Consider the following 26,309-nt stretch of genomic DNA (forward strand, 5'->3'; position numbering starts at 1 on the left):
CTTGTTACGATTTTCATATAAAATTGGTTATAACTTTGTAAATACCCTGTATAACATAACAAACCTTTATATTTTTGTGATGGAGAAGTTAACAGAATTTCGAATTTAAAATAAAATATGGGGTGTTCCAATAGAAAAAAACATATGTTTGGTTTGCCACTGTGTTATTGAACACCCTGTAACGTTCTAACTAATTTTGTAATGTGAAGCTCAAAGGTGGCTAAAATGTTTGTTATTAACTTTTACTGCTATCTGTTACTATAGCGGATCTATTGAGCTTTACCCCACTAATCGATCACCCTGTATATATATTTATTGACTATTGGTTATTAATGGTATCAACGTTATTTGTATGTCGCATATTCCGTAAGAGGTATATTAATAAGATGTTATCGTCTGGTTAGGATTTTTTCTTCAATCTTTATCAATCTAAATATTCTTTTAGTCTTTATTTCATAAAAAACTATATAGAGATAATAACTTTAAATAAAAACTAATTTTTATGACTGACTTCAACAAAGAGAGTAATCAACTTATAATAAATTAGTTACAAAAATGTCATTTCCTTGAAGATGTGTCGGCCCATGTGCTGCTTCAGGTTTGATTTGATCTTGGTCGTGAATTTGCATCCCCTAACTTCGCATTTGAACAAGGGCAATTTTCCACATTCGAACTTTTTATGCCTGTGCAAGGACTGTTTGTGTCTGTAACATTTGTAACATCTACTACAGCTATAGAGAATATTTCCTAAAAACATACCATGATTACTAAACATTAACAGTGTCTTGGGTTTAGCTGAATATTTAACATACAAAAAGCTCATAGACAATGACAACAATGAAGGACAATCTTGAACTAGTTTTGTGTAACCCACGCCATGTCCATGAATCTCTCATTTTTTTTAAACCAATTGTTATAGAATATCACAAGGAAAAAATTACTGTAACCGGGTGTATACCGTAAGTCGCAAAAATAAAAACCTTATCTTGTAAAAGGTATATCTAAAATCCCTAAAAGGGTTATATCACAACAGAACGATTTCGGAATCAATATTCCATCATCAGTATTATGACAGGTTTTAAGGACACATTACATGTTTTAAGCCACAAAGGTATACGGGTAAAAATCCTTAAGTTGTTTTAAATTGTGAAGTTATTTGTGTAAGAACAATATATTACAAAAAATTTGAGGGATGTTAAAAATATTCCCAAATTAACTCCCGACATTACATGACATCAACCATATTGGTTGTCATATTTAGAGGTAGAACCTCACATGGCCGAGTTTAGGTGACAACTGGGGCCAAATGGTTGTCACCTAAACTCTGCCATGTGAGGTCCTAACTCTAAATATTACAACCAATATGTAGTTCAGAGAAATAAGGAAAAAAATATTCTGTTGGTGACACAAGCCCCTCCAGGCCGAAACCAAATTTTTTGAGTAGTATGGACATCTATGTTAATAACCTATTATGTTTCCTGCAGCCAATTTTGATGATATACATTCATAGTTATAAACAAATGAAGATCAAAAAACGCTAAATTTTCGCTATTTTCGTCTATTACTAAAAAGTGAAGCATTTTAAGCAAATTTGAGTGTAAGAAACTGATAAATCGTATAAAAAACTTCAATATGGCGTTCGCTGAATATGCCTATCCTTATTGGTTGCTTAGAAAATTGCAAAATAAATCATAAATTTTGAGTTTTTATAAATATTCGTAACTTAGAACGATGTATGATTTATGTAAAAATTAACTTAGAACCTCCTTAATACACGGAATGCTGAGACTTCTGGTGCTCAAATCATACCCTAAATTTCAAAACAATTGGTCAAATAGTTTAAAAGTTATTTAATTTGTTTATCCCAAATTAATTTTTTTTGCAACAATATAAGTCAGAAAATGACGAAGTTACAGTAATACTTTGAATAGTATGTATATGAAAGAAGAAGATTTACACTATTAATTTAATTTAGAAAAAATGACAAAAAATAATTCTAAATATTGCAAAATTATTTTGCAAGAACATGTGAATTAAAAAAACGGGGGCTAACTTCGTCCCTAATTGTCCTAGGACAATTGTTTTTTTTTTCTAAATGTGTATAAAAATTCAGTCTTTCTAAATATGAAAAAATAATTTTTCTACGGGGAACGGTCAAAAAGTTATTCTAATTGTTTATAAGTAAGCAAAAAATCGACATGTATGTGCAAAATAATTTTACACTATTTAAAATCACTTTTTGTATTTTTATTAATTAAGTTAATAGTATAAAAATGTTCTTCTTTCATAAACTTTCCGAAGTATTACTATAACCTCATAATTTTCTGACTTATAGTGTTGCAAAAAAATGAATTTGGGATAAACAAATTATATAACTTTAAAACTATTTGACCAATTGATTTAAAATTTAAAATATAATTTAAACACAAGAAGTCTCAGCATTCCGTGTATTAAGAAGGTTCTAAATTAATTTTTACATAAGTTATGAATATTTATAAAATCTCAAAATTTATGACTTGTTTTGTAATTTTCTAAGCAACAAATAAGGACAGACATATTCAGCGAACGCCATATTGAAGTTTCTTATACGATTTATGAGTTTCTTACTTTCAAATTTGTTTTGAATGCTTCACTTTTTATTAATAAACGAAAATAGCGAAAATTTACCGTTTTTTTAACTTCATTTGTTTATAACTATGTATATCGGCTGCAGGAAACATATAGGTTATTAATATAGGTGTCCATATTACTCAAAAAATTTGGTTTCGGACTGGAGGGGGATGTGTCCTGAGAAAAATCTTATTTCTTTGGACTAATGGTTGATGTCGTGTAATGCCGGGAGTTAATCTGGGAATATTTTTAACATCCCTTAAAATTTTTATAATATAATGTAAACTTCACAATTTAAAACAGCTTAAGGGTTTTTACCCGTATATCTTGTTGGCTTAAAACATGTAATGTGACCTGTGATAGCACTGATGATGGAATATTGATTCCAAAAACGTTCTGTTGTGATATAACCCTTTTTAGGGATTTTAAATATACCTTTTGCAAGAGAAGGTTAAGAGCCTCGGGCTGATACAAACTCACGCCCAGCCGTCCGAAAAAGGCTTCTGGCAATTTCCCACTTCAAGTGGATAGCTACAAAAGTACCATCTACTCTGATGGCCATAAACCAATGATACCGATTCATACACAGAAGGTTTGATGAATTGTTCTATTGTTCCATATATTTGGCTTTAAATGCATCTAAGCGACAGCAAAGATTTTGATGAATCTTAAACTTTTCACAAATTTCGGCAGCTCAAAGGTACAGAAAACGATTCTTTCGAACTGTGTTTCGTTTATGGTCATCAGAGTAGATGACGCTTTTGTAGCTATCCACTTGAAGTGGGGAATAGCAAGAAACATTCTTCGGCAGGATGAGTGTGAGTTGGCTTGGCAAACCAAGACCTGTCACTAAGCTATGGATGCTGTAAAACGTCAATTTTAATCATTCAGAGAAAATGTCCCATAATACTGGACTGTGAGATTGGATTTGGTTCCAATGGTTCCGATTCAACTTTCCAGCGCAGTAACCTGTGCCTGGAGGTTGTTATTACAATGTCTCACCATACACAACAAATAATAACCACTTTATATCCCATATTTCTTTTTAAACGAAGTAAAAAAATTGGTCTAGCATACAAAACCTTAGATATTGAACATTATACTCTATGTCCATTCGTTAGTTAATCCTCCGTGAAGCTCCGGAAGTAACCGCATGCAGTGACGCATAGTTTCTCGCTTCAGCAGTATTTGATATGTCATATTAAAGTTAAACTTAAAACTGACATAACTTTAGTGCTCGAGCACCTAAAACTTTGCATAGACTCTTAAAATTTAGGTTTTTTCACATATTTTCATAATTCGTTAAACATATGAGATAAACCATTAACTTTAACATGTGTTGGCTGACGTATGAAGCAAGACGCCAAATTTTTATGGGGACAAAAAAATAGTTAAAGGCTTGGATCAAGAAATTCAATAAGTAGGGATTGTTGCATACATATAGAAATACCTTTGCCGAAATATTTAGGCAATTTAATATTTTAAAAAGTGCGATTTTCAAACATCAGTGCGAAACAGAGTTCAGTTGAGAGATTCAAGTATAGTCCTGAAAGAGAAAAATCGAAGAAGTGGCTCTAATTATGCTAAATGAAACCAATTGTGTCGCAAATTCCTCGGTAGAATGCAGTAGGGTGTGGGTCCCTATACTAAAAGAGGAAGTCAATAGAAATAAAATACCACGATTAGTAAGTCAACAACATATCGAGGATAGCACATTTTAAATTTTAGTATTATTTATATATCTGTGTATTATTAATATTATTTATAATTTAAATAACATATATACATTAAATTCAGAATTTAGTATTCGCTTTGAGAGAAAACTAAATGCAAGACCAAATACTTACGATGTCGGGATAGTATCACAAGGTTTTATCCTGGTTTTTCCTAGTGATTTACTATTGAATCTCCAACGCGAGAATTTTACTGTCACCGTTGCATGTGTTTGTCTTTTTAAAGACAGATCACATGCTATGATTTTGGGCGGATATTCTTGCGTTGGGTTTGATTTCAATTAATCGAATGAACTATCTTTCAGTCAAGTCGTCCCAGGAACGCAACTCATAAATATTGGCAATATCATTGTAAAGTCTTCTACTTTAAAATGTATAATATATATGTCTGAATTGTCTGAATTTTTTACTAAGCAACATTTTTGTTTAATTAATTAATATTTTGTAATTTGACAACGACATCCGATGTGGACGTCGAAACGTTAATAAAATCATTTTTTTAGTTAATTGTGGCTTATTTCCCATTTAGAATAGTTGATTAAAAACTGGCTATTTTTAAATAGCCGTATCTTCATATAAGTACACTAAAAGGATTTTACGTTACAAATGCTTATTTGAAAGGTATTTAAAAACCCTTCCATTTGATGATTTCTACATCTCTTTCCTCGTTTAGTTAAATTTTGAAAAAATTTAGTTGAAAAATCATAAAAGGTTTCTTTTCGTTCTTCTTAACGTATAAAATTTACCATATCCTTTGCGGATTTGCAAATTATTTCATCAAAAAGTTGACATTATAACAATAAAAATGATACTCTACAAAAACAACAAAATTTTGTGTAATATGTATAATTTAATGAAGAATAAGTATAAAATAGTACTAAAATAAATTGCATAAAAAACAATACGGTAAAATAGTTGCCGTTCTCTAAAGATGGCGGGCCATATGTTGTTTAAGGTGACCTTTTCTCCTGGCTCTATATGGGCAATACGTACATTTGAAAATTGGTTCTTTTCCACACTCAAATTTCTTATGGTTGTATAAAGACTGACTGTGCTTGTAGGTTTTGTAACATATTGGACATATATACAAACCTAAAATTTTAAAAACTATAACAATCCTGTAACCCGACCCGACGTGTTTATTCAATTTGTCTTTGATATTAACAAATTTGAACATTAAAAGAGGTCCAATATTCGCGGTGTGCAAGTACTTGGAAGGGAAACGAGAAACGACCGTGCGCGAGTCGCGGAGAAATATTGCAACTATCTTAAATAATTCATATTGTCAATTGAAATTGTCAATTTTTTCGATTGTCGATTTTTCAACCCCAGGAAAGGGATGCCGGGTCAATTACCAACTCATCCACCCGAAGCTGTTTGTCAGTAAGTGGAATATTGCAATGTAAGCATATCTTCATAAATAAGTAAAGTTTGTTGTATTGATGCCGAATTAAGAACATATATTGGTTTAATAGACCAGGACGCATCTGTAAAAATATTAGTACATTCGGATGTTGAGAGGTGACTCATATTTTTTTGCAGAAATTGCTTGAAGGTAACTCATATAATAATATTTATGAGTTATCCTCCCACTCAAAAAGGTCCGGAACATTGTTTGAATAATCAAAATGTTTCGGGAAACAGAAAAATTTCGATCTTTTTCTTCCTTTTTTGATTATAACTTTAAGAAAAGTATTCACTGAGGATGCATGAGGATGCTAAAATAGCTATATGGAGATGGTGGTCCAACTCTGAATCAAATATAAACAAAAACTGCCTTTATCTTTAAAAGTATTCATTTCCGAGAAAAGTTGCACTGACATAAAAGTTGCGTAATTAAATTTTCTACAATATAGGATTAGTTAACAATTTTAGAAATTGTCACCATTGTTGCAAAATAGCAATAATTGCGAAAAAACTATAAACGAAAGAAGTATTCGCATTTTACGTTTTTCAACCATTTATGCTACACTTAGGACCTTCATATTTCAGCAGGAAAAACTTTATGATATAGTAAAACAATGCTGTAAATTTTAATAAGATCGGTTTAATAGATTTTGCAAAATAAATTTTGCAATCCAGCTTTCGCAAAAAAAAATTCATTTTTTCAAAATGTTGCAGGGCTGAAAATAAAGCAGACAGCAAGTTGATTTTTTTACATATAGAAGAATACTGTTCCTTTCATTTGCAATTTGCAAAATTAAAATCGGTTAACTACCACGGCGTCAGGATTTTTTTAAATAAACATTAATTTTTGGTGCTACGCGCAGGACAGCAGATACGTTTGCTCTGATTGGGCATTCCAATGACCTTTGATAATTATTGATAAATTTTAATTTTTACTACATTTCGATATAAATAAATAAATTTGTTCATTGCAAAATAAAAATACCTGTACTTTGAAATTACACTTTTTTAGCAAAATCTTTCTTTGTTCATATCTTCGTCTTCTTTAAGTACCGTGCCCAAATTTTTAGGCGTGGGTAGCTTCCATAACAATTTGCCGATATCGTTCTCGATCTTGTGCGGCATGTAACAATTGATCTGCTTATAAGCCAGTCCATTGACGAAGGTTTCGGAGCCAGAATATTTCTTTCGACCAATTCCTCTTTTTCCGTCGATCTTTCCATTGAGTATTAACTGCAGCATCCTGTATCTGCTACCTCTCATTATATGCCCCAGATATTCAAGTTTTCTCTTTTTTATCATTTTCATTAAGTCACCTTCGCCTTGACCTACTCTGTTTAAGACTTCTCTGTTTGAAATGCGTTGAACCCAAGATATTCTGAGCATTCTACGATACGACCACATCTCAAAGGCTTCTAATTTGTTCATCATGTTAACCTTCATGATCCAGGTTTCACATCCATATAGTAATACAGGATACACATAACATTTTAGGAACTTGATTCTTAGTTGTAAATTCAGCTGAGAGTTGCTCAGAATAGATCTAAGTTTCATAAATGCTCCTCTTGCAATTTCTATACGAGTTTTAATTTCTTCATCCGGATTTAGTGTCTCGTTTATCCAACATCCTAGGTATTTAAAATGGTTAACTTTTGTTATTGATTCATCACTGACAATTAGTTGCATAGGGCCGACGTCTTGTTTACTAACCACAAGTAACTTTGTCTTTGTTGCATTTATGTTAAGTCCGTTATTGGAGCATTCTCTAGTGACTCAATTTGTTCATATATTTTAACTTAAAAAATAAAAGTTTATTATTTTTAAACATATGCAATTGTTTAAACAATATTTCACAAACAATAATCAAATTAGTTTGATTTTTGTGGAATTAAAATATTAAAATACAACAAAATATAGAGTAAAAAAAAATATATTAGATAAAGGTTGGAAGAAATTTTGGTGGAAATCAACTTTTGTTAATCGAACACCGCTGTCCTGCGCGTAGCACCAAAAATTAATTTAAAAAAAATCCGGACGCCGTGGTAGTTTTAATAACCGATTTTAATTTTGCAAATTGAAAATGAAAGGTACAGTATTGTTCTATATGGAAAAAATAGTTCAACTTGCTATCTGCTTTATTTTCAGTCCTGCAACATTTTGAAAAAATTATTTTTTTGGGAAAGCCCGATTGCAAAATTTATTTTGCAACATCTATTGAACCGATCTTAATAAAATTTACAGTATTGTTTTATTATATCATAAAGTTTTTTAGGGTAAAATATGAAGGTCATAGGTGAAGCATAAATGGTTGAAAAATGGAAAATGTGAATACTTGTTTTTTATAGTTTTTTCGCAATTATTGCTATTTTGCAACGAAGGGTGACAATTTTTAAAATTTTTAACCAATCCTATATGGTAGGAAATTTAATTACGCAACTTTTCTCGGAAGTGAATACTTTTAAAGTTATAATCAAAAAACGAAGAAAAAAATCGAATTTTTCTTTCATTTTTTGACATTTTGATTATTTAAACAATGTTCCGGACCTTTGTGAGTGGGAGGATAACTCAATTATTATTATATGAGTATTTTCCAAGCAATTTCTGCAAAAAAATATGAGTCACCCCTCAACATCCATCTCAAAACAGATGCGCCCTGGACTATAAATAAAGCTTCTGGTGATAAAAATGCAAACAATTGAGGCATGCACCGGAACAATGATTGTTACATATTGGCAACATGTAACATAAATCGTTGTAAAAAAGAATAACTTTGGGAAAACATAAAGAGTGTCGGTGGATCCTTCATTGCTCATATAAGTTTGCTTTTCTTAAAACTTTGTAAGATTCGTCGAACTATAGCATCTTCTTCTTCTTAAGGTGCCTATCCGTTCCGGATGTTGGCGACCAGCATGGCTATCCTAACTTTGCTTGCTGCTATTCTGAATAGTCCGGTTGTCGATGTATTAAACCACTTTCTCAGGTTTTGAAGCCAAGATATTCTTCTTCTCCCTGGTCCTCTCTTTCCAAATACCTTGCCTTGAAGAATGAGTTGCAACAAGCCATATCTCTGTTCATTCCTCATAACATGGCCAAGATATTCTAGTTTGCGCTCTTTGATTATGTTAATAATCTCGCATTCCTTGCCTATTCTACGTAGAACCTCAATATTAATCACACGATCCACCCACGAAATTCTCAAAATGCGCCTGTAACACCACATCTCAAATGCCTCGAGTTTTCTCAAAGAAGCCTCGGAAAGTGTCCAGGCATCTACTCCGTATAATAACGTAGAAAATACATAGCATCTGATGATAGAGATTTTGGTAGCAAGAGGTAAATCGTGGCTTCTGAAAAGAGACTTCATCATTATGAACGCTGATCTCGCTTTTCCTATGCGTTGTTTTATTTCACTTGAGTGGTCCCACTGGCTGTTTATGTTGGTACCTAGGTATGCGTAGCTGTCGACCCTGTCAATTAGTTGTTGGTTAACCAAAAGCTGTGTATTTAATATTTCGCGCTTACTGACTACCATATACTTTGTTTTTTTCGTATTGAGATCAAGTCCGTATTCTCTACTTATATCTGATATGCGCGACATTATTCTTTGCAAACCATCAGACTGTCTGCAAAAACTACAGCGTCGTCGGCATATCTAATGTTGTTCAGACGCACTCCGTTGACTAATACGCCTTCCTGTAGTTCTCCCAGCGCTTGCTCGAAGATACATTCAGAGTATATATTAAACAGCACCGGGGACAGGATGCATCCTTGCCTCACTCCTCTATCTATGGAGACTGCCTCTGTTAATTGGTCTTCCACTTTAATATTGGCAGTTTGGTTGTAATACAAATTATATATGATTCTCAAGTCTCTATCATCTACTCCCGCTTCTTTCAAGATGTTTATGAGTTTATCATGTTTTACTCTATCAAACGCCTTTTTGTAGTCGATAAAACAAATATACACTTCACAGTCAACATCCCTGCATCTTTGCATAAGCACTTGGACAGCGAATAGAGCCTCTCGGGTGCCTAAGGCATCGCGGAATCCAAACTGCGTCCATGATATCTGTTGTTCGCATTTTTTATATATTCTGCCATGTATCACCTTCAGAAACGTTTTGAGTAAGTGGCTCATTAGGCTAATTGTTCTGTAGTCTTCACATGTTTTGGCATTTACTTTTTTGGGTAAAGTTACGAAGGTCGACTTTAACCAGCTTTGGGGTATTTTTCCAGTTACGTATATTTTGTTGAATACGGTTGTTATCCATTTTATTCCTTGTTCATCCATAAGTTTTAGGAATTCTACATAAAACTGGTCAGGCCCTACAGCTTTACCATCTTTAGTTGTTTTAATAGCTGACGTGACTTCTTCAATGGTAATCGGGGGTCCTGTTTGACATTCAATGTCTTCAATGGTATTCTGCCTTTCATCTGCAAAAGTTACTTCCACATATTTCTTCCACGTGTCTAGTTTTTCTTCCACACTTAACAGTGGTTTGCCTTGGTTATCTGCCAAACACCCAACTCTTCTAGGTTTGTATAAGCCTGCAGCTTCTTTAACTTTTTTGTGCATATTGAATGAATCGTGTTTATGTTGCAATTGCTGGATTTCCGCACACTGTTCTCTTAGTCGTGTATCCTTAGCTATTCTAATTGCTTTTTTGATATCTTTATCTATTCTTTTGTATAATGACATGTCCTGATCTTTGGACTTTCGCCTCTCTTCCATCATATCTAAAATCTCGTTTGTCATCCACGATTTCTTCTTTATTTTTGGTGGTTTGAGGAATTTCTCACGTATGTCTTGTGAAACTGTATGCAACTTTTCTATCTCCTGGTCCATTACATCCGATTGAATAACGGTATTCAAGTTGTTCTGTATATACCGTTTTACACTCTGTTCTGTGTTTTGGTCTTTTAATAGCCTTATGTCGAATTTTGGATTGACACTACGTCTAACCTTCTTTAGCCTGAGCTTAATTTTGCCAATCAGTGGGTTATGGTCTGACTTGATATCAGCTCCTGGGTATGTCTTGACTGATGTTATGCTGTTACGGAATCTTTTATTAATCATGATGTAATCTATTTGATTTCTCACTATGCGGCCTGGAGTGTCTTGAGGTGATTTCCATGTATATAATCTTCTGTAAGGGAGTTTGAAGTAAGTGTTAGTAATCACAAACTCTTCTTCTGCCACAAATTCACCCAGTCGGTCTCCTCGCTCATTTCTTTCTCCAAGTCCAAATTGCCCTATGAATTCTCCCGATTGTCCCCTACCAATCTTAGCATTTAGATCACCCATAATCAAAGTTAAATCCTTTTTGGGGAGGCATTTTAAGGTGTTGGATAGTTCATTATAAAATGCTTCAATTATCTCGTCCGGTTTGTCAGCTGTAGGGGCATATACCTGGATAATGTTAGTTGTAATTGGGTAGGTATTAAGTTGAAGGAGGAGTATTCTTTCCGATATAGGTACAAAATTTTTAACATGTCTGGCAGTTTCTTGATTTAAGATTATACCTACCCCATTTTCGTGTCTTCCATTAGGGTTACCTGAATAATATATGTGATGATCATTAATTTTACATTGCCCAGAGTTCGTCCATCTCATTTCACTTATTCCCATTATGTCTACTGATAGTCTATCCATCTCCTTGATTGCATTATGAGTCTTACCTGCCTCGTATAATGTTTTAACGTTCCATGTGCAGATCGTGAGGTTTATCTTTACACTATATTGGCAAGGATTTCTTCTGCTGGCGACCGAGAAGGCCTTGCCGTCTTGTGATTGTCCTTCTCTGCCGGATCTTGGTATCCGAGTTCCATGATCAGTAATATCGTTTCTATGATTTGTCGTAGTCATGCTAATTGTACTAGGGGTACTCTCCGAGTCTTTAATGCAGTGGTTCCCCGTTGCCTTCTGCATCTTTATGCCGTTGACCGTTACGTTGTTATTAGGTTCATCCGCCTTCGAGACCGATTTATCAATCTCAGGACAAAAAGGTGCCCTTCCACTTATCAGCTCATCCGCCCGAAGCCGTTGGCCAGTAAGTGGGAACTATAGCATACTTAGTAAATACACATGTTTTATGTGTATACCTTTTTCTTCAAAATATTGTCACCTTAATTTTCATAAGTTAATTATTTTATATTATTATTTCAGTATTGAAAAAAAAATAAATGGGGACTTAGAGGACATCGTACTTAAAAAAAGTAAGAAATTAGTTAAATGGTAGAACGATTATTATTATCTAAGATAAATTAATAAAGAAATTAGAAATACACATAATTTAAACTATTAGTGCCTTAATAGATGTCGCTGTAAATGATATCTTCGCTTAAATTTATAATTACAAATATGACAACTAAATTTTTTTGTGCCACATTCTTTTTCGTGAGTGATTAGTGATGTATGATATGTGTAAATTTTGGCACATTTATCACACTGGAAAATTGTACCTAAAAATAAACCATTATACATAAATATATATATAGCTACTTTATTCAAAAACAACCAACATGCAAAAAATTCAAAATAAAACAAGGTAAAGGAACACGAAACGTAGAGGAACACAATATCATAGCTTAACAACCCGATGGTGGCTTTGAATGGTGCAGATTTATTTGGTGGAGCAATCAAAAAATTCCCTGTGGAAGATGGAAGTTAACGAAGAAGATCCGAAGACGGCAGTCATTTATTACAGTCTGCTAATAATCAGTAGTAGTCCAAGTAATGAAGCTTAAAATAGGACAAAACCTCGCAATTTTTACAGAATGGATCGATTTGCTTGAAAATTTGAGAATACGTAGTGGATAATCCAAGTATCAAAATCTATATGAGGCCGAAAGGCGCTTTTACCATGGGGTGGTTGCCACCCCATCTCGGGGGTGAAAATTTTTATTTTATTTTGACCGCAAAAGTTGGTAAAACATTCATTCTAAGCAAAAAACTTTCTATACATTTTTTTCATAAAATTAATAGTTTTCGATTTATTCGCTATCGAAAGTGTTAGTTTTATATCGAAAAAATCAATGTTTTTAATCAGTTTTCTGCTAATAACTCAAAAAGTTTTCGTTTTATCAAAACAACTTTTCTTAGCAAAAATGTACCTTTTGAAAAAATAAACAAAACAATCGTTTTTTATTTTTCTTTAAGACCAATAGTAATCGAGCTATATATATATACAATAGCACTAAAGGCCTTAGATGCCCATGGCTTGAAAAGTTTGTTTTTTTTTCTTTCTTCATTTTCACGTTTCTTTATGTGCTGAGCTTTCTCTGGCTTGATATGTGATTTTCCTCCATTCCTTCCTGTCACTCATTTTTCTTTTTTGGCCCTCTAGCCCCATTCTTTCCAAATCTTTTTCGACGTCTTGCTTCCATCTATTTTTCGGCCTTCCTCTTCTCTTTCTTGAAGTTATAGTGTAGTTTAGTACCTTCTTTGGAGTCCTCGTGTTTGGCATCCTTTCAATGTGACCTCGCCATCTAAGTCTCTGAGCCTTTATCACTCCTATTATATTAGGTTGGTTGTATAATTGTTTTAACTCATCATTTGATCTTCTTATCCATAAACCGTCCCTTATTTTTCCTCCATATATCTTCCTTAGTATTTTCCTTTCCCAGATCTCCAGTAAATTTTGTTCATTTTTTGTCATTGTCCATGTCTCACTGCAGTATGTTACTATTGGCTGTATAGTTGTTTTGTATAGCTGTACTTTTGCCCTTCTTGATAGAAACTTGCTTTTCAACATTACATTAAGCGCATGTACACTTCTATTGCCTGCCATTATTCTAGCTTGTATTTCTTCTTTAATGATAGGTTTACGTGATATTATTGCCCCTAGGTATGTAAATCTTTCTACCATTTCGAATTCGTATGATGTTCCTTCTTCTACTTCTACTTTAAACTTTTGACCATTCCTAAACTGACCATCTGTCCACTCCATACATTTTGTTTTAGTTGAATTTATATATAGTCCCATTTTCTTCGCTGCTTTTACTATTCTCTGTACCATCTCATGTAGCTCTTTTTTTCCTCTTGCCAGTAACACCACATCATCCGCAAACGCCAAAACTTTATATACCGCATACTTCATTATATGTTAGCTCTTCTTCGCCAAATGCTAAATATTGTAGTTTCAAAGTCAAAAGACGGAAAAACTATGCATTTTTCGAGGATAACTTGTTGACACTATTTTAAAGTATTTAAAAATATTTATCTCCAGAAATAAAAAAATAGTCTCTAGCTCAAAAATTAAGTGACTTATAATAAAAAGAATGTCAGTTCCTATTTCTTTCAGCGAAAAAGTGATTGGAAACTTCCCCCTACTTACCACCCTAATTAAAATTAGTCATTGACCTTATTTGGTCTTCTTTATGTATGCTTTGTTAATAGGTTCTAGAGGTTTGACCGTCTTAGAATGATTAATTTAAAAAAAAATGGAGTTAAAAACGAATAACGAATTTTTGTAGTTTGGTAAAAAATGCCCTTTTCTTCAGAATAGAAAGATTAGCATCAGAGATACGAAAAAATATTTAAATATAAAATTGTACCTTATTTAATTCCCAAGAACTTGGTTTGCAAAAATTTTTTCTACAGCAAAAATTGAGTGAGCTATATTGACAATTAAAACTTATAATAACATGCAAAAACCAACTTTACCAACTCTTTCAAAGGCACCTTTTTTGCGACTGAGGTAAAAGGATTTAATATTAATAGCCCAATAGATCATATAAAAACCTACAAAATTCTTTTTTACCAAACTTTCTAGGATAAAAAATAGTTACGGTTAAAAAATCAATATATTTTTTTGAAAAAAAAAAAGGAGAAATCCAATTGGAAGCATAATAATGTAAGTTAGCGGTGTTTTTAGTCATTGTCCTTATTCATACACTTCTTTATTTATGTATTATTAATAGATTCCAGAAGTTTGACTGGCTTAGAATGATTAATTTAAAAAAAACTGGAGTTAAAAGCGAATAGCGAATTTTTGTAGTTTGGTAAAAAATGCCATTTTCTTCGGAATTTAAAGATTAGCATCAGAGATACGAAAAAATGTTTAAATAAAAAATTGTAGGTTATTTATTTCCCAAGAACTTGGTTTGAAGAATTTTTTTCTACGGCAAAAATTGAGTGAATCGTAAATGAGTATAATATCGAAAAACTTTGATTTTTTCCATATAAAACTAACACTTTCGATAGCGAATAAATCGAAAGCTATTAATTTTATCAAAAAAATGTATAGAATATTTTTTGCTTAAAATTAATGTTTTTATCAACTTTTGCGGACAAAATATAGTAAAAAATTTCCACCCCCGAGATGGGGTGGAAACCACCCCCATGGTAAAAGCGCCTTTCGGCATCATATAGATTTTGATCCTTGGACTATCCACTACTTATTCTCAAATTTTCAAGCAAATCTATCTGGTCTGTAAAAATTGCGAGGTGAAAAGCTTCTGTTCCTGGACTATAATAAGTGATAATGTCGGTTTCATGAAAGATTGACTTTCTTTTTAATTTAAAAAGTAACAAGTTCTGTAAGTTTAAATGTACTTGTTTATTTTGAACTGGCAACCCTAGTTTCAACATGCTGGTCACCGTGGCACCTAGTGTCCAGGATGTTCCTCGTATCCTAGGTCCTAGAGTATTCAGTGAATTCGCTAGAAAAACAGTGCAACCTTGTTACTCGGTATTTTTTAGGATCGCTGAACATGAATAAAAAAAACAAATATCATGTCAGCTATGGTTTTTGGTGCCCACGACGAACTTCGCCTCCTGGAGTTTTGTGAAAATTTAATACAAGATCAGTACCTACTTGTTACTAGGGGTTTTTGGACTCGCTGAACATGAATATCATGTGGGCGATGGTATCCGAGGCATCTGGTGCACTGGAAGAACTGATTTTGTATTGAATTTCCATAAAACAAAAGACGCGCCCCCTCCTGGGCACCAGGTGACGCGGAGACCATTGCCGACATGATATTCATCCCAATTCGTCCCCATTCGATATTAGCGACCCAAAAAAACCCAAATATCGAGTTTGCACTAATTTAGTAACGAATTTTCACAAAGCTCCTAGAAAGGAGGCTCGTTATAGGCACCAGGTGCTTCAGAGACCATCACCGACATGATATTCGTGTCCGGCGGTCCCAACAACCTTCGAGTAGCGAATTTACACTGATTTTTTATCAAATTCCTACAGAAGTTAAGGAGATGAGCCCATTCTGGACACCAGCTGCCTGTGAGACCATCTTCGTCATAATTCGTGATCAGCGACCCCTGATCAAAATTCCCGAGTAATGAATTTGCACTGAGCTTGTACGGAATTTTTATACTCCTGAAGATGCCAATCCTAGGCACCCGGTGGCTTGGAGGCTACGGTCGTCATGATATTCGTATTCAGCGACCTCAGAAACTTGCCGAATAGTAATATTGAACTAATTTCCGTCAAATATTTCCGTAGTTTATTATTTTTCACCATTTCGAAGTGCAATTTGAAAAATGAATTTTTCTTATCTATATAATATATAAAAACTGGTTATTCCATATAACTTTATATTAAATCTATTATTAGAACAAAGGAATTAGAAATACAAATAGTATCAGATTTTAGTGAGTTAATAGATGCCGCTGCAAGTGATATTTTCGCTTAGCTTTATAATCACAAATATGACAACTATAGGCTGGTTCTTTGCCGCATTCGAATCTTTCATGATTATATAGTGACGCATGGTGTTTGTAACTTCTAGCGCATTTGGCACACGTGAAATGTGTACCTGAAAATAAAATTTTTAGTTATTCTAATCACTATTGAATCTTATCGAAGCAGTGAATAGGTCATCTTCGATCACTGTGTAACTGTATTACGAGGGTCATTCGTAAAAAAAGGTTCGAGAAATCCGGCAACACACCTTCGCCTTGCTACATTGCTCAATGTCGTCCTAGCAGCCTTCGAAGATGGAGGTCCCGGACCGCCAATGTGAAATTCATGCTGTGATACGGTTTTTAGATGAAAAATGGATTTCATCTATTGAAACGTCACCTATTGACATTCATCGTATATCGATATTTATGGGTAAATATGCATATATGTTCAATGTACAGTAGACTCCTGTAAGTTCGGCCTCGGTTAGTTCAGTCTCCGCTTAGTCCGGCTGGCTCTCTGAGTGTAGCGGCCACCAATTTTTCTGCAAGATTTAAAAAAATCATGGGTGACCTAAACTTGAACCCAGAGCAAATAGACAGCGTCGGCGAAACTTGCTTAAATTTTAAACTTCTGCCCAGAAAAACCTTAGCCACCCCGTAAGAAACATCTGCTGCGGGGTTTAAAGTCAGCAAAGAGATGATAACGGTCGCCTTGTGTTCAAATGATTCTATGATCCACAATGACCCCTATTTGTCGTTGGCACAGCAGAAAAACCGAGAGCGTTTATGAACATAAACGTGGAAACTCTCCCAGTGTATTATCGGTCGCAGAAATAAGCGTGGATGGATACATATTTGTTCAGAGAATAGATCGGTTACGAATTTGTTCCCAAAGTGAAAAAACATTTGACAAAATTAAAACTGCCCATCAAAGCACTTCTACTTCCTGACAACGCGCTTACTTACCAGGAAGATGTTCAGTGTGACGATGAAAAATAAAGTAAACTGCTGTTCCCAGTCTTTAACAGCCGATGGACTCAGGGGCCATTGAGTGCTTCAAGAGGAAGTATCCCAATAGGAAGTTTGGCCGAATATAGAAAATAAGATTGACCAAGCAAACACAACAGCAGATGATCCAAACGAACGATGTTAACGAACCTGATGACAATGCAGTTCTTTCTCACGATCTTCAGCAACTACCGAACCGTTGTCCCATTGTTGAAAAAGGTGTTCTGGAGTGGATCAACTTTGAAAATGAGAAGGATAACGACGCAGATGCTGCTTAGATAGAGAAGGGAAGATGAATGAAATAAAATAAGTAACGCTGAAGGCAAAGCAGCTTTGCAACTGGTAGCTACCTATATCGAACAAAAAATAGCAGATTTTTTTAAGTGTTTACGAAGCCAAACCATCAATGTACAGTAATATTTTTAAATTTTATTAGGCCTACTTACAGTTCTGTAAGTATTATTTTGTAGTGTTTTGTAACCTACTGTCTTTTCATATGTGTTAAATATATGTCATAGTATCCCTCTGTGTTGTATTTTACATGGTGTGCAAGTGTTTTGTGTTTGCTAGATACTTACAAACAATAAATAAGCATTTTTTAGGTAGACATCGGTAAGTTCGGCCTAGGGTCTAGTCCCGAGGTGGCCGAACTTACGAGAGTCTAATGTCTAATGTATTCACAAATGGTCGAAGAAGATCGCAAAATATCTCAGCGGAAGGCGTTCAGATTCATCGTGAATTTTCGTTCGGCCTTCACTGAATTCTCTACACCATTTGCGAACATGTTGAACAGGTATGCACTTATACCCATAAACTTCGATTAACTGACAATGAATGGCAATAGGCGAAATCCATTTTGCAATAAAAAAACGTATCACAGTATAAAGTTCACATTGGCGGTAACAGCGACCGGCACCTCCATCTTCGAAGGCTGTTAGGGCGACACTGAGCAATGGAACAAGGCGAAAGTGGTGGAGTAAGAGGGAGAGAGAGAGATGATGCGTAGGGCAGTGTTGCCAGATTTCTCCCAGCACTGCCGCATTCTTTAAGCTTTTTTTACGAATGAATCTCGTATGTAGCCTTGAAATTGTGCTTGTATATCTCGTCAAATTTAGTAACACGTCTTACGATGTCTTGTATGTCAACATAAAAAACGAGAATACATGCGAAAGAACGTAGACACTGTATGTACAACCAAGTCACTACGAGATTAATTTCGCATAGCAGTAATATAGTTATATTTCGTTCAACAAACGTTCATATAATATCCAAATGTAGACATTTCAGTCACTATAAAATTTTATAACTTACCTACAGGATCTCGATTCCTCGACTGTCACTTTGGGATTCCGGACCATTGCTATCCGTGCATCTTTCTCACTTGTAAGTTTACTACTAGAGCCGAGCTTTTCTTAACAAGCTTGTCAATATTTTAGCTAATACCATTGTTTATATTCGCGGTGTGCAAGTACTTGGAAGGGAAACGAGAAACGACCGTGCGCGAGTCGCGGAGAAATATTGCAACTATCTTAAATAATTCATATTGTCAATTGAAATTGTCAAATTGACGTATATTTCATATCTTCTGTCATTGAAGCAAAAATTTTTTATATTGCTCCACAATATTGATATGATTTGCAATTATTATATAAAGGTAAATTTAATTAATTGTATTTTGCTTGCAGTACTGCATTTTAATAACTAACTTTATTTACTACATACAATTGTTGAAGTTTGCATAACATAACCTGCATCTTATTTTTTCTTCTTATTATTTTTTTGAACTATGGCCTTGACAATTATCCAGCAACCAGGACTAATATAATTGGCCAATATAATTAAAAGTGCGAATAAAAGTACAGAGCGTAGAAATAGAGGTCGGTTTGCCGAACTTGCACGGTCCCAATAGGGAGATAGTTGGTCAGCCCAATAGGAAAATTTGTTTGATTCAAATTGAGACAGTCACCAGATGTCCCCACAATTTCTGTCAGATTCGCAACGTCAAAATGCATAGACACCAAGTTGGATACGATCCTATTCATAACACCCCAACTCGCATACATATTAAGAAAAATAAATATATATGGAAGAATATATTTAGAAATTGAATTAATGGTGTCATGCTACTATAGATTATATATGTACAATAGCATGACATCATTAATTCAATTTCTAAATATATTCTTCCACATATATTTATTTTTCTTAATATGTATGCGAGTTGGGGTGTTATGAATAGGATCGTATCCAACTTGGTGTCTATGCATTTTGACGTTGCGACCCTGACAGAAATTATGGGGACATCTGGTGACTGTCTCAATTTGAATCAAACAAATTTTCCTATTTGGTTGACCAACTATCCCTATATAAACAATGCTAATACTCTAATACTTTTTCTAATTCATTTATTTCTGTTACGACTGATACTTTTGTTTCAGAATAAGTAATTTAGACTACAGATATGTACTTTCAATATACCGGTTGTTCGTAATAGGTATATGGAATAAATTCCAACAGAGCCCTCCTCGACTCAAAATATTCGAGCCGAGCCGGCAATAGTGATGTTGATTATAGTTAATTTCGAGTATTCGTTACAAATCGTTACTTTTGTATAAAGTAATCATTTACAGTATTCGTTACTTTGATTACTTTTGTTACTTTTGTATGTATTTGAGTACCGGTAATCATGTCGAGAATCGTATTTCTCAGTAGGTAGGTATTTTGTATAGGTATTCCGATATAATAACGACCTTCACGAAGTACGAAGTAATCAGAGTAATCAAAGTAATCAAAGTAGATACAATAGTCGTTACTCGCTGGAATACGATTGGTATGAAGTAACGAAGTAATCAGAGTAATCAAAGTAATCAAAGTAGATACAATATTCGTTACTAGCTCTGATACGATTGGTACGAAGTAATCAGAGTAATCAAAGTAACGATTTGCCTCTCTGTATAGTAATCGTTACTTTCGCTATTCGTAAGTAACGAGTACTTTGTAACGAATAGTTACTTTTTCAACATCACTAGCCGACACACTTATTCTACCATTTCATCTTTTTTTCTTTGCTCATACTGGGATATCGTCCTACTCGAACATTGTAATGTAGATCATAACCTATAGTCCAGGGTAATAAGGTTTTTTCCATGACACTTCAACAGCCAGGGTACTGAAGCGTTTTTTCGACAGGTAATACCTCTAAGAACAAATTGTAACTATTTCCTGCGTAGGATCTGGCGGCCATTTTTATTTATAAACAATTGTGTCAAAAAACGGTCTTTTTTCCTTTTTTTGTTCAAATTAATGTAAAACGCTAAGACTTATGGTTTTATTAGTACAAACATCTTCGAGAGAATGGAAGAAGCTTTAAAATGGCGTATTATAAAGTTTAATATACTTATTTATTGTTAACATAATTGCGAAAGAAGGTCGAAATTTCAAAAAAATTAATTTTGCAATAATTATTGTAAAAGTAAGTGTACAGCTTTGAAGTTTTTGTCAAATGAGGGCTGCTTAGTGCTTAATATGTGACACAAATTTCAAAGCGATTCATTCAATTGTTTAAATTTTATTTAAATTGTTTATCCCAGAGAGATTTTTTTGCCGTAACATAAGTCAGAAAAAATTATGTTAGAACCTTCTACAGGTGTCAAATGAAAGAGTATGAGCTAAAATATCAAATTGGTTAAAAAAAGTGAATAAAAAATGCATTTATTAGTAATAAATAATTATGCAAAAGTAGGTTCAATTTTTCCTTATAAACTTTTTATTTTTTTATATAATAAATTATATATTATTTAGTACAATTTTTCATCAATTATCATATACATAACATTACTTGGTAGTTGTGCATCTAAAAAAGGGTAAAAAATAGATTTTTTTGAAAAAAGTTATTCAAAAAGTTTATAAGGAAAAATTGACGATACTTTTGCATAATTATTTATTACTAATAAATGCATTTTTTGTTCACTTTTTTAAACGAATTTGAAAGTTTAATTCATGCTCTTTCATTTGACACCTGTAGAATGGTTCTAGCAATATTTTTTTCTGACTTATGTTATTGCAAAAAAAGCTCTCTGGGATAAACAATTTGAACAAAATTTAAACAATTGAATGAATCACCTTGAAATTTTTGTCATAGATTAAGCACCAAAGAGCCGTCATTTGACAAAAAGCTGTACACTTAGTTTTACAATAGTTATTGCGAAATTATTTTTTTTTAAATTTCGACCTTTTTTTGCAATTATATTAACAACTAATGAGTGTATTAAACTTTGTAATGCGCCGATTTAAAGCTTTTTCCATTCTCTAGAATATATTTGTACGAAGAAAACCATGTCTTACTGTCTTCCATTAATTTGAAAAAAAAAGGAAAAATGGCCGTTTTTGACACTAAATTGTTTATAAATAAAAATGGCCGCCAGATCCTACGCAGGAAATAGTTACAATTTTTTCTTATTGGTATTATCTGTCGAAAAAACGCTTCAGTACCCTGGCTGTTGAAGTGTCACGAACAGTGTATATTTTTGTCTTATTACCCTTGCCTACTATGAATAAGACACTAATTGGTTGTAAATTAGGAGTAACTAGGGTAATTTCGCCTGTTCGCGTCCATTTAGTGCAGTTGGTAAGTTTGAAGAAGAAAATAGAAATGTCCCAGCACTTATTTCAATGAAAGATTTATGTAATGTGTTCATTATATAGTCTATTTTAAGGTTAACTCTTAGTTTAGTTCAAAACATCTTGTGTTTTTCTTTTAAATAAACAAATTTCAGAATTAGGCGTTTCACCCACTTTGCGTCCACAAAATCCAAATTGCGTCCACTAGTAGACCATTTGGCGTCCACCAGGTTAGAATAGGAATGTAAGGCTAATATTTTTAAGATCATGTAAAGAAAGACTGGATTTTAACAATTTCTTTATTTAAGAATATATAGTTATTTAAAAATCAAAATTATCATGTTTTTGGCTATATCATAGTCACAAAACAATACAATAATTTTGTCTAATCTTACCACCACAAGAAATGTTGAATCATATTAACTATGAGACAAGGTATGATTATTAAGGCCTTAGAATTTTAATCAATGACACAAGTCACATTAAAAAGACTTTGGCCTCTAAATAACTTAATCCTACAAATCGAGTGCATTTTAGATGATACCATCTAATACACTTCTTGTCACAGCCAATGTTTTTCTCATCGTCATCTTCTACATCTGAAATTAGTACATCGTCACATTCAGGACATTTTACTCATTCCACGACTGGTTAATTTTCTTTCTTAAATGCTATATCTACCATTTCCTGTGTGACTTCTTGAAGAGGATGTATCTTCTTTTTTCGTTTCGGAGCAGTTTTACGAACCATGTTAGAATCTTTTAAAGTTTTTTTCTGTTCTTGTTTCTCTATTCCTTCTAACTTTCTTTTTTTGTATTGCTTCCTGCTTTTCGTTCTTGATCTTCTCTTTATCTTCATAATACTTTCTCCAAGCAGCAGAATATATGACTGCTGGAGTTCTTTGATTTTCTTTTCTTGCTTTGTTAGAAATTTCAGGCAACATCAGGTGGTTTTTAAATGGATCAGGGATTTTCTTTTGTTAATTCTCCAACACAGCTGAAGCTGGTCGTACTCGAGGAGACTTTTCTAAAAAGGTTGGTAGCGATGCAATTGATGCTGATAAGTCGAAGAAGTCGAAAGCGGTTCTGGCTTTTGTTCCTTAGTAAGAGTATCTAACAATTCCTGTTTTTTTAGCCATGCACCTTTTTTCATCTACTCCTAGCGCTGGCTCCGGTCCAGTTTCTTTACTCCATCTGGTCTGCGCCCACTGATTTTGTCCAATATTGTGGTCTTGGGAATAGCATATCCTTTTCATATTTGTCTTATCGATTTCTTCTTCTCTCGAATTTCTTTTAACGCTTTTTTTAAATCTTCTTCTATGTATGTTCTCTTTTCCTTATTTTTCCTTGTCTCTGAAGAACTGATCTTAAACAGAACATTTGGAATCAAAAAAATTACTTACTTCATTCAAATCATTCATTTCAATCAACTATATAATACATTTTAAATTTCCAAAGAATTTAGTCGTATGTTGAAAAAAGGACGCAATTTGTTCTCTTGATATCCCTTGTAGGTATAGTTTGCGTCCATTGCGGACGCAAAGTGTAAGTTTTAGAAATTCGGTGTACTAATTCGCGTCCACCTTATTTTAACTGTTAACTATAAAAAATATAAGCAAATTCATAATTAATATTACTCCTTTTTTAATTATTAAAGTCTAAAAACAGCTATTTATCGTAAAATTCACATAAAAAAATAAAATACTTACCGTTAACCGTGCTGCTGCACACTATTTTTTTCTCAATATAAGGCACATCCGCACTTTCTTTTTGACAAGACAAAACTAAAAATTATTTTAAACAGGATTGGTTGGGCGTATGAAAGTTTTGTCTGTGTGTGCATGTGTCTTATATATTGAGGTATTAGCGGTAATAACTCTTCGTTTTATTGGCGCGTTAGTATACTTATTTTCGAGAATTTTCAAAAGAAGAGCCGTAAAATGGACGCGAATTGGGCGATGGACGCGAACAGGCGAAATGACCCTATATCTCCTAGCCAATTGAGGACATGTAAGGTGAGCGTGACTTACGAAAGTTCGCGATTGGTCGCTTCCTACTATTACATCAGTTGTGGCAGTTTACATTACTACGACTCACTAATGGAGTGCGGTGGCATATGAAGCATATTTGAGGTTTGAAACTTTCCTGAGGTTTCATTAGCTTTGTTCGCAGACAGTCCATAACTGGCTTCTGGCTGATTCGCATGCGCAGTTACGATTTCAAGCGCTTAAAAACGGAACTGTGCAAGCGACTCGTTCAGAAACCAGTCATCGTCTGTCTTTGCGCACAAAGCTAATGAAAACTTTTTTGTAAACCGATCAGAAAGCAAAATATTTGTTTTGAAGTTACGTAATTTTTTGTGTGCACTGTATAATTTATTAAAGCATCAAATATAATTAAAAACAACATGTTATAAGACAAACTTTATTGAAAAATATAGAATATTACTATTGTTAATAACAACTTTACACAAAACCTAACATTATGTTAAATAACGGCTTAACAATAAATATTCAATTTTTAATATCTTCAGATGATAAAAAAAATTAATAAAACAAAATCCTGTCGTTCAAAATAAAGAACAATAACAATTATATGTAACTAGAATACCATATTTCTTGGCATATAAGATGTAGTAGAAGTTTATAATGTGTACATGTGTATAGTACCTATAAAAATATATTAGTAAACTTTAATCGTAAGGATATAGGAATTGAGTCAATACTCGCAATCTTAAGTTTGTATTTTATTAGTTGTTACATAATCATAGGGCAACCGGTTTCGAGTCTTACAATTTATCACTCATCTTCAGGACCAGTACAAAAAGTCTTCACAATACAAAAGTCTTGTATTGCATTTTGGGAGTCCGAAATAAGTATCCCAAAAATTAAATTTGTATTTAGGTACAGTGTGTTCGTGATTATCTGGAACGCAAAGAAATCACGCTGTGCCAAATCAGGACAATATACAGGAAGGCCTAAAAAACGATGTTTTCGTATTGTTCTGAGGCAAGAGGATGTGACAATTTCGGTTATATTTGCGGAGTTCGTCAATTATTTGTGGTAAACAAATGGTTGTATAACATTCATCATTGACTAACACAGCATTCATTTGTTTGCTAAAACTGCACTCCTTCCGTTGATTGGTTTCTCGGTTCAGGCTCACAGCACTGTATTTGAGCTACCAAATCTGAGCTGCCTCCGCTGAATCATTTGAGTGTGGCGCAGCACCAATCGACATATGCCCTCTTATAGCAAATAAATTGTGTAGAATCCACCAACTGCACATCTTTCTCACTACCAAACGTTTATGCAAAAATGCTTGTATTTGACTCATGCCTATGCCCAATGAGTCTCTCTCTTCAATCCTGACCCCCCTGAGGGAGTGTAGTGGTCGACGTGATGTCGTGTATTGTCCGTCTCCAAAGATCTCTGCCTCAGGTCATTTCTTTTAACTCATGCATAGGTCTTTTACATATTCCTGTAATTTGATCGATCCATCTTGTTGGGGATCTTCCTCGTGATCTTCGGCCTTCCTCCTTTCCTTGTATGATGAGCCTTTCCATGTTTTCTGTGTTTGCTCTCATAACATGTCCAAAGTATTTTTATTGTTGCAGATGGACTTTACTGGAGAGTCGTTGGCTAACTTTTAGCTCTCTTAGAATTGAATTATTTGTTCTATGGTCGGTCCAAGGAGTCCGTAGCATTCGTCTCCAACAGAACATTTCAGTGGCGTCTATGTTTCTTATTTCCGAATTTCTCAGGGTCCAAGATTCACATCCGTAGGTCAGTATTGGGAATATTAAGCAGTTGATCAACCTCATCTTTAACGCTTTTGAAATTTGACAGTCCTTCCATATTGTGGTCATTTTTGCTGTGGCGACTTTTGCTAGATCACATCTACGTTTTATTTCTTCCTGTAGTGACCCTGTGTTTGTGATTAATGATCCCAGATATAAGTATGAGCTCACAACCTCAAACCGATCAATTGTGGTTATGTGTGGATGATTGTTATGTAGTCTATCCACTATCATGATCTTTGTCTTTGATATGTTTAATTGCAGACCAAATATTTGACTTTCGTTTTCAACCAGTCGTATAAGATCAATCAGCTCTGCTTGACTATTTGCAAGAAGGGCTGTGTCATCTGCGAAACGTAGGTTGTTAATTTTATGACCATTTATTGAGATGCCTTTTTCCCATCCTTCAAATGCTCTTCTCATAATATGCTCTCCATATATATTGAATAATTGTGGAGATAGTATACATCCCTCTCTGACACCCCG

The 26,309-nt window shown here is 33.8% G+C and overlaps 1 protein-coding gene across 1 annotated transcript in view; it reads right to left on the bottom strand.

The window, feature by feature from the left end:
- Positions 1-434: 434 nt before the first annotated feature.
- The window catches only part of LOC126882525 (zinc finger protein 782-like), a 162,740-nt gene continuing 136,865 nt past the window's right edge, over positions 435-26,309 (bottom strand). The window contains exon 5 of the mRNA XM_050647492.1: positions 435-747. Within this exon, the coding sequence (XP_050503449.1) occupies positions 548-747 (200 nt within the window). The 3' untranslated portion in view covers positions 435-547. The remainder of the gene's footprint in view (positions 748-26,309) is intronic.

This window comes from Diabrotica virgifera, chromosome 3 (genome assembly GCF_917563875.1).
Source record: "Diabrotica virgifera virgifera chromosome 3, PGI_DIABVI_V3a".
In the NCBI taxonomy this organism is placed as follows: Eukaryota; Metazoa; Arthropoda; class Insecta; order Coleoptera; family Chrysomelidae; genus Diabrotica; species Diabrotica virgifera.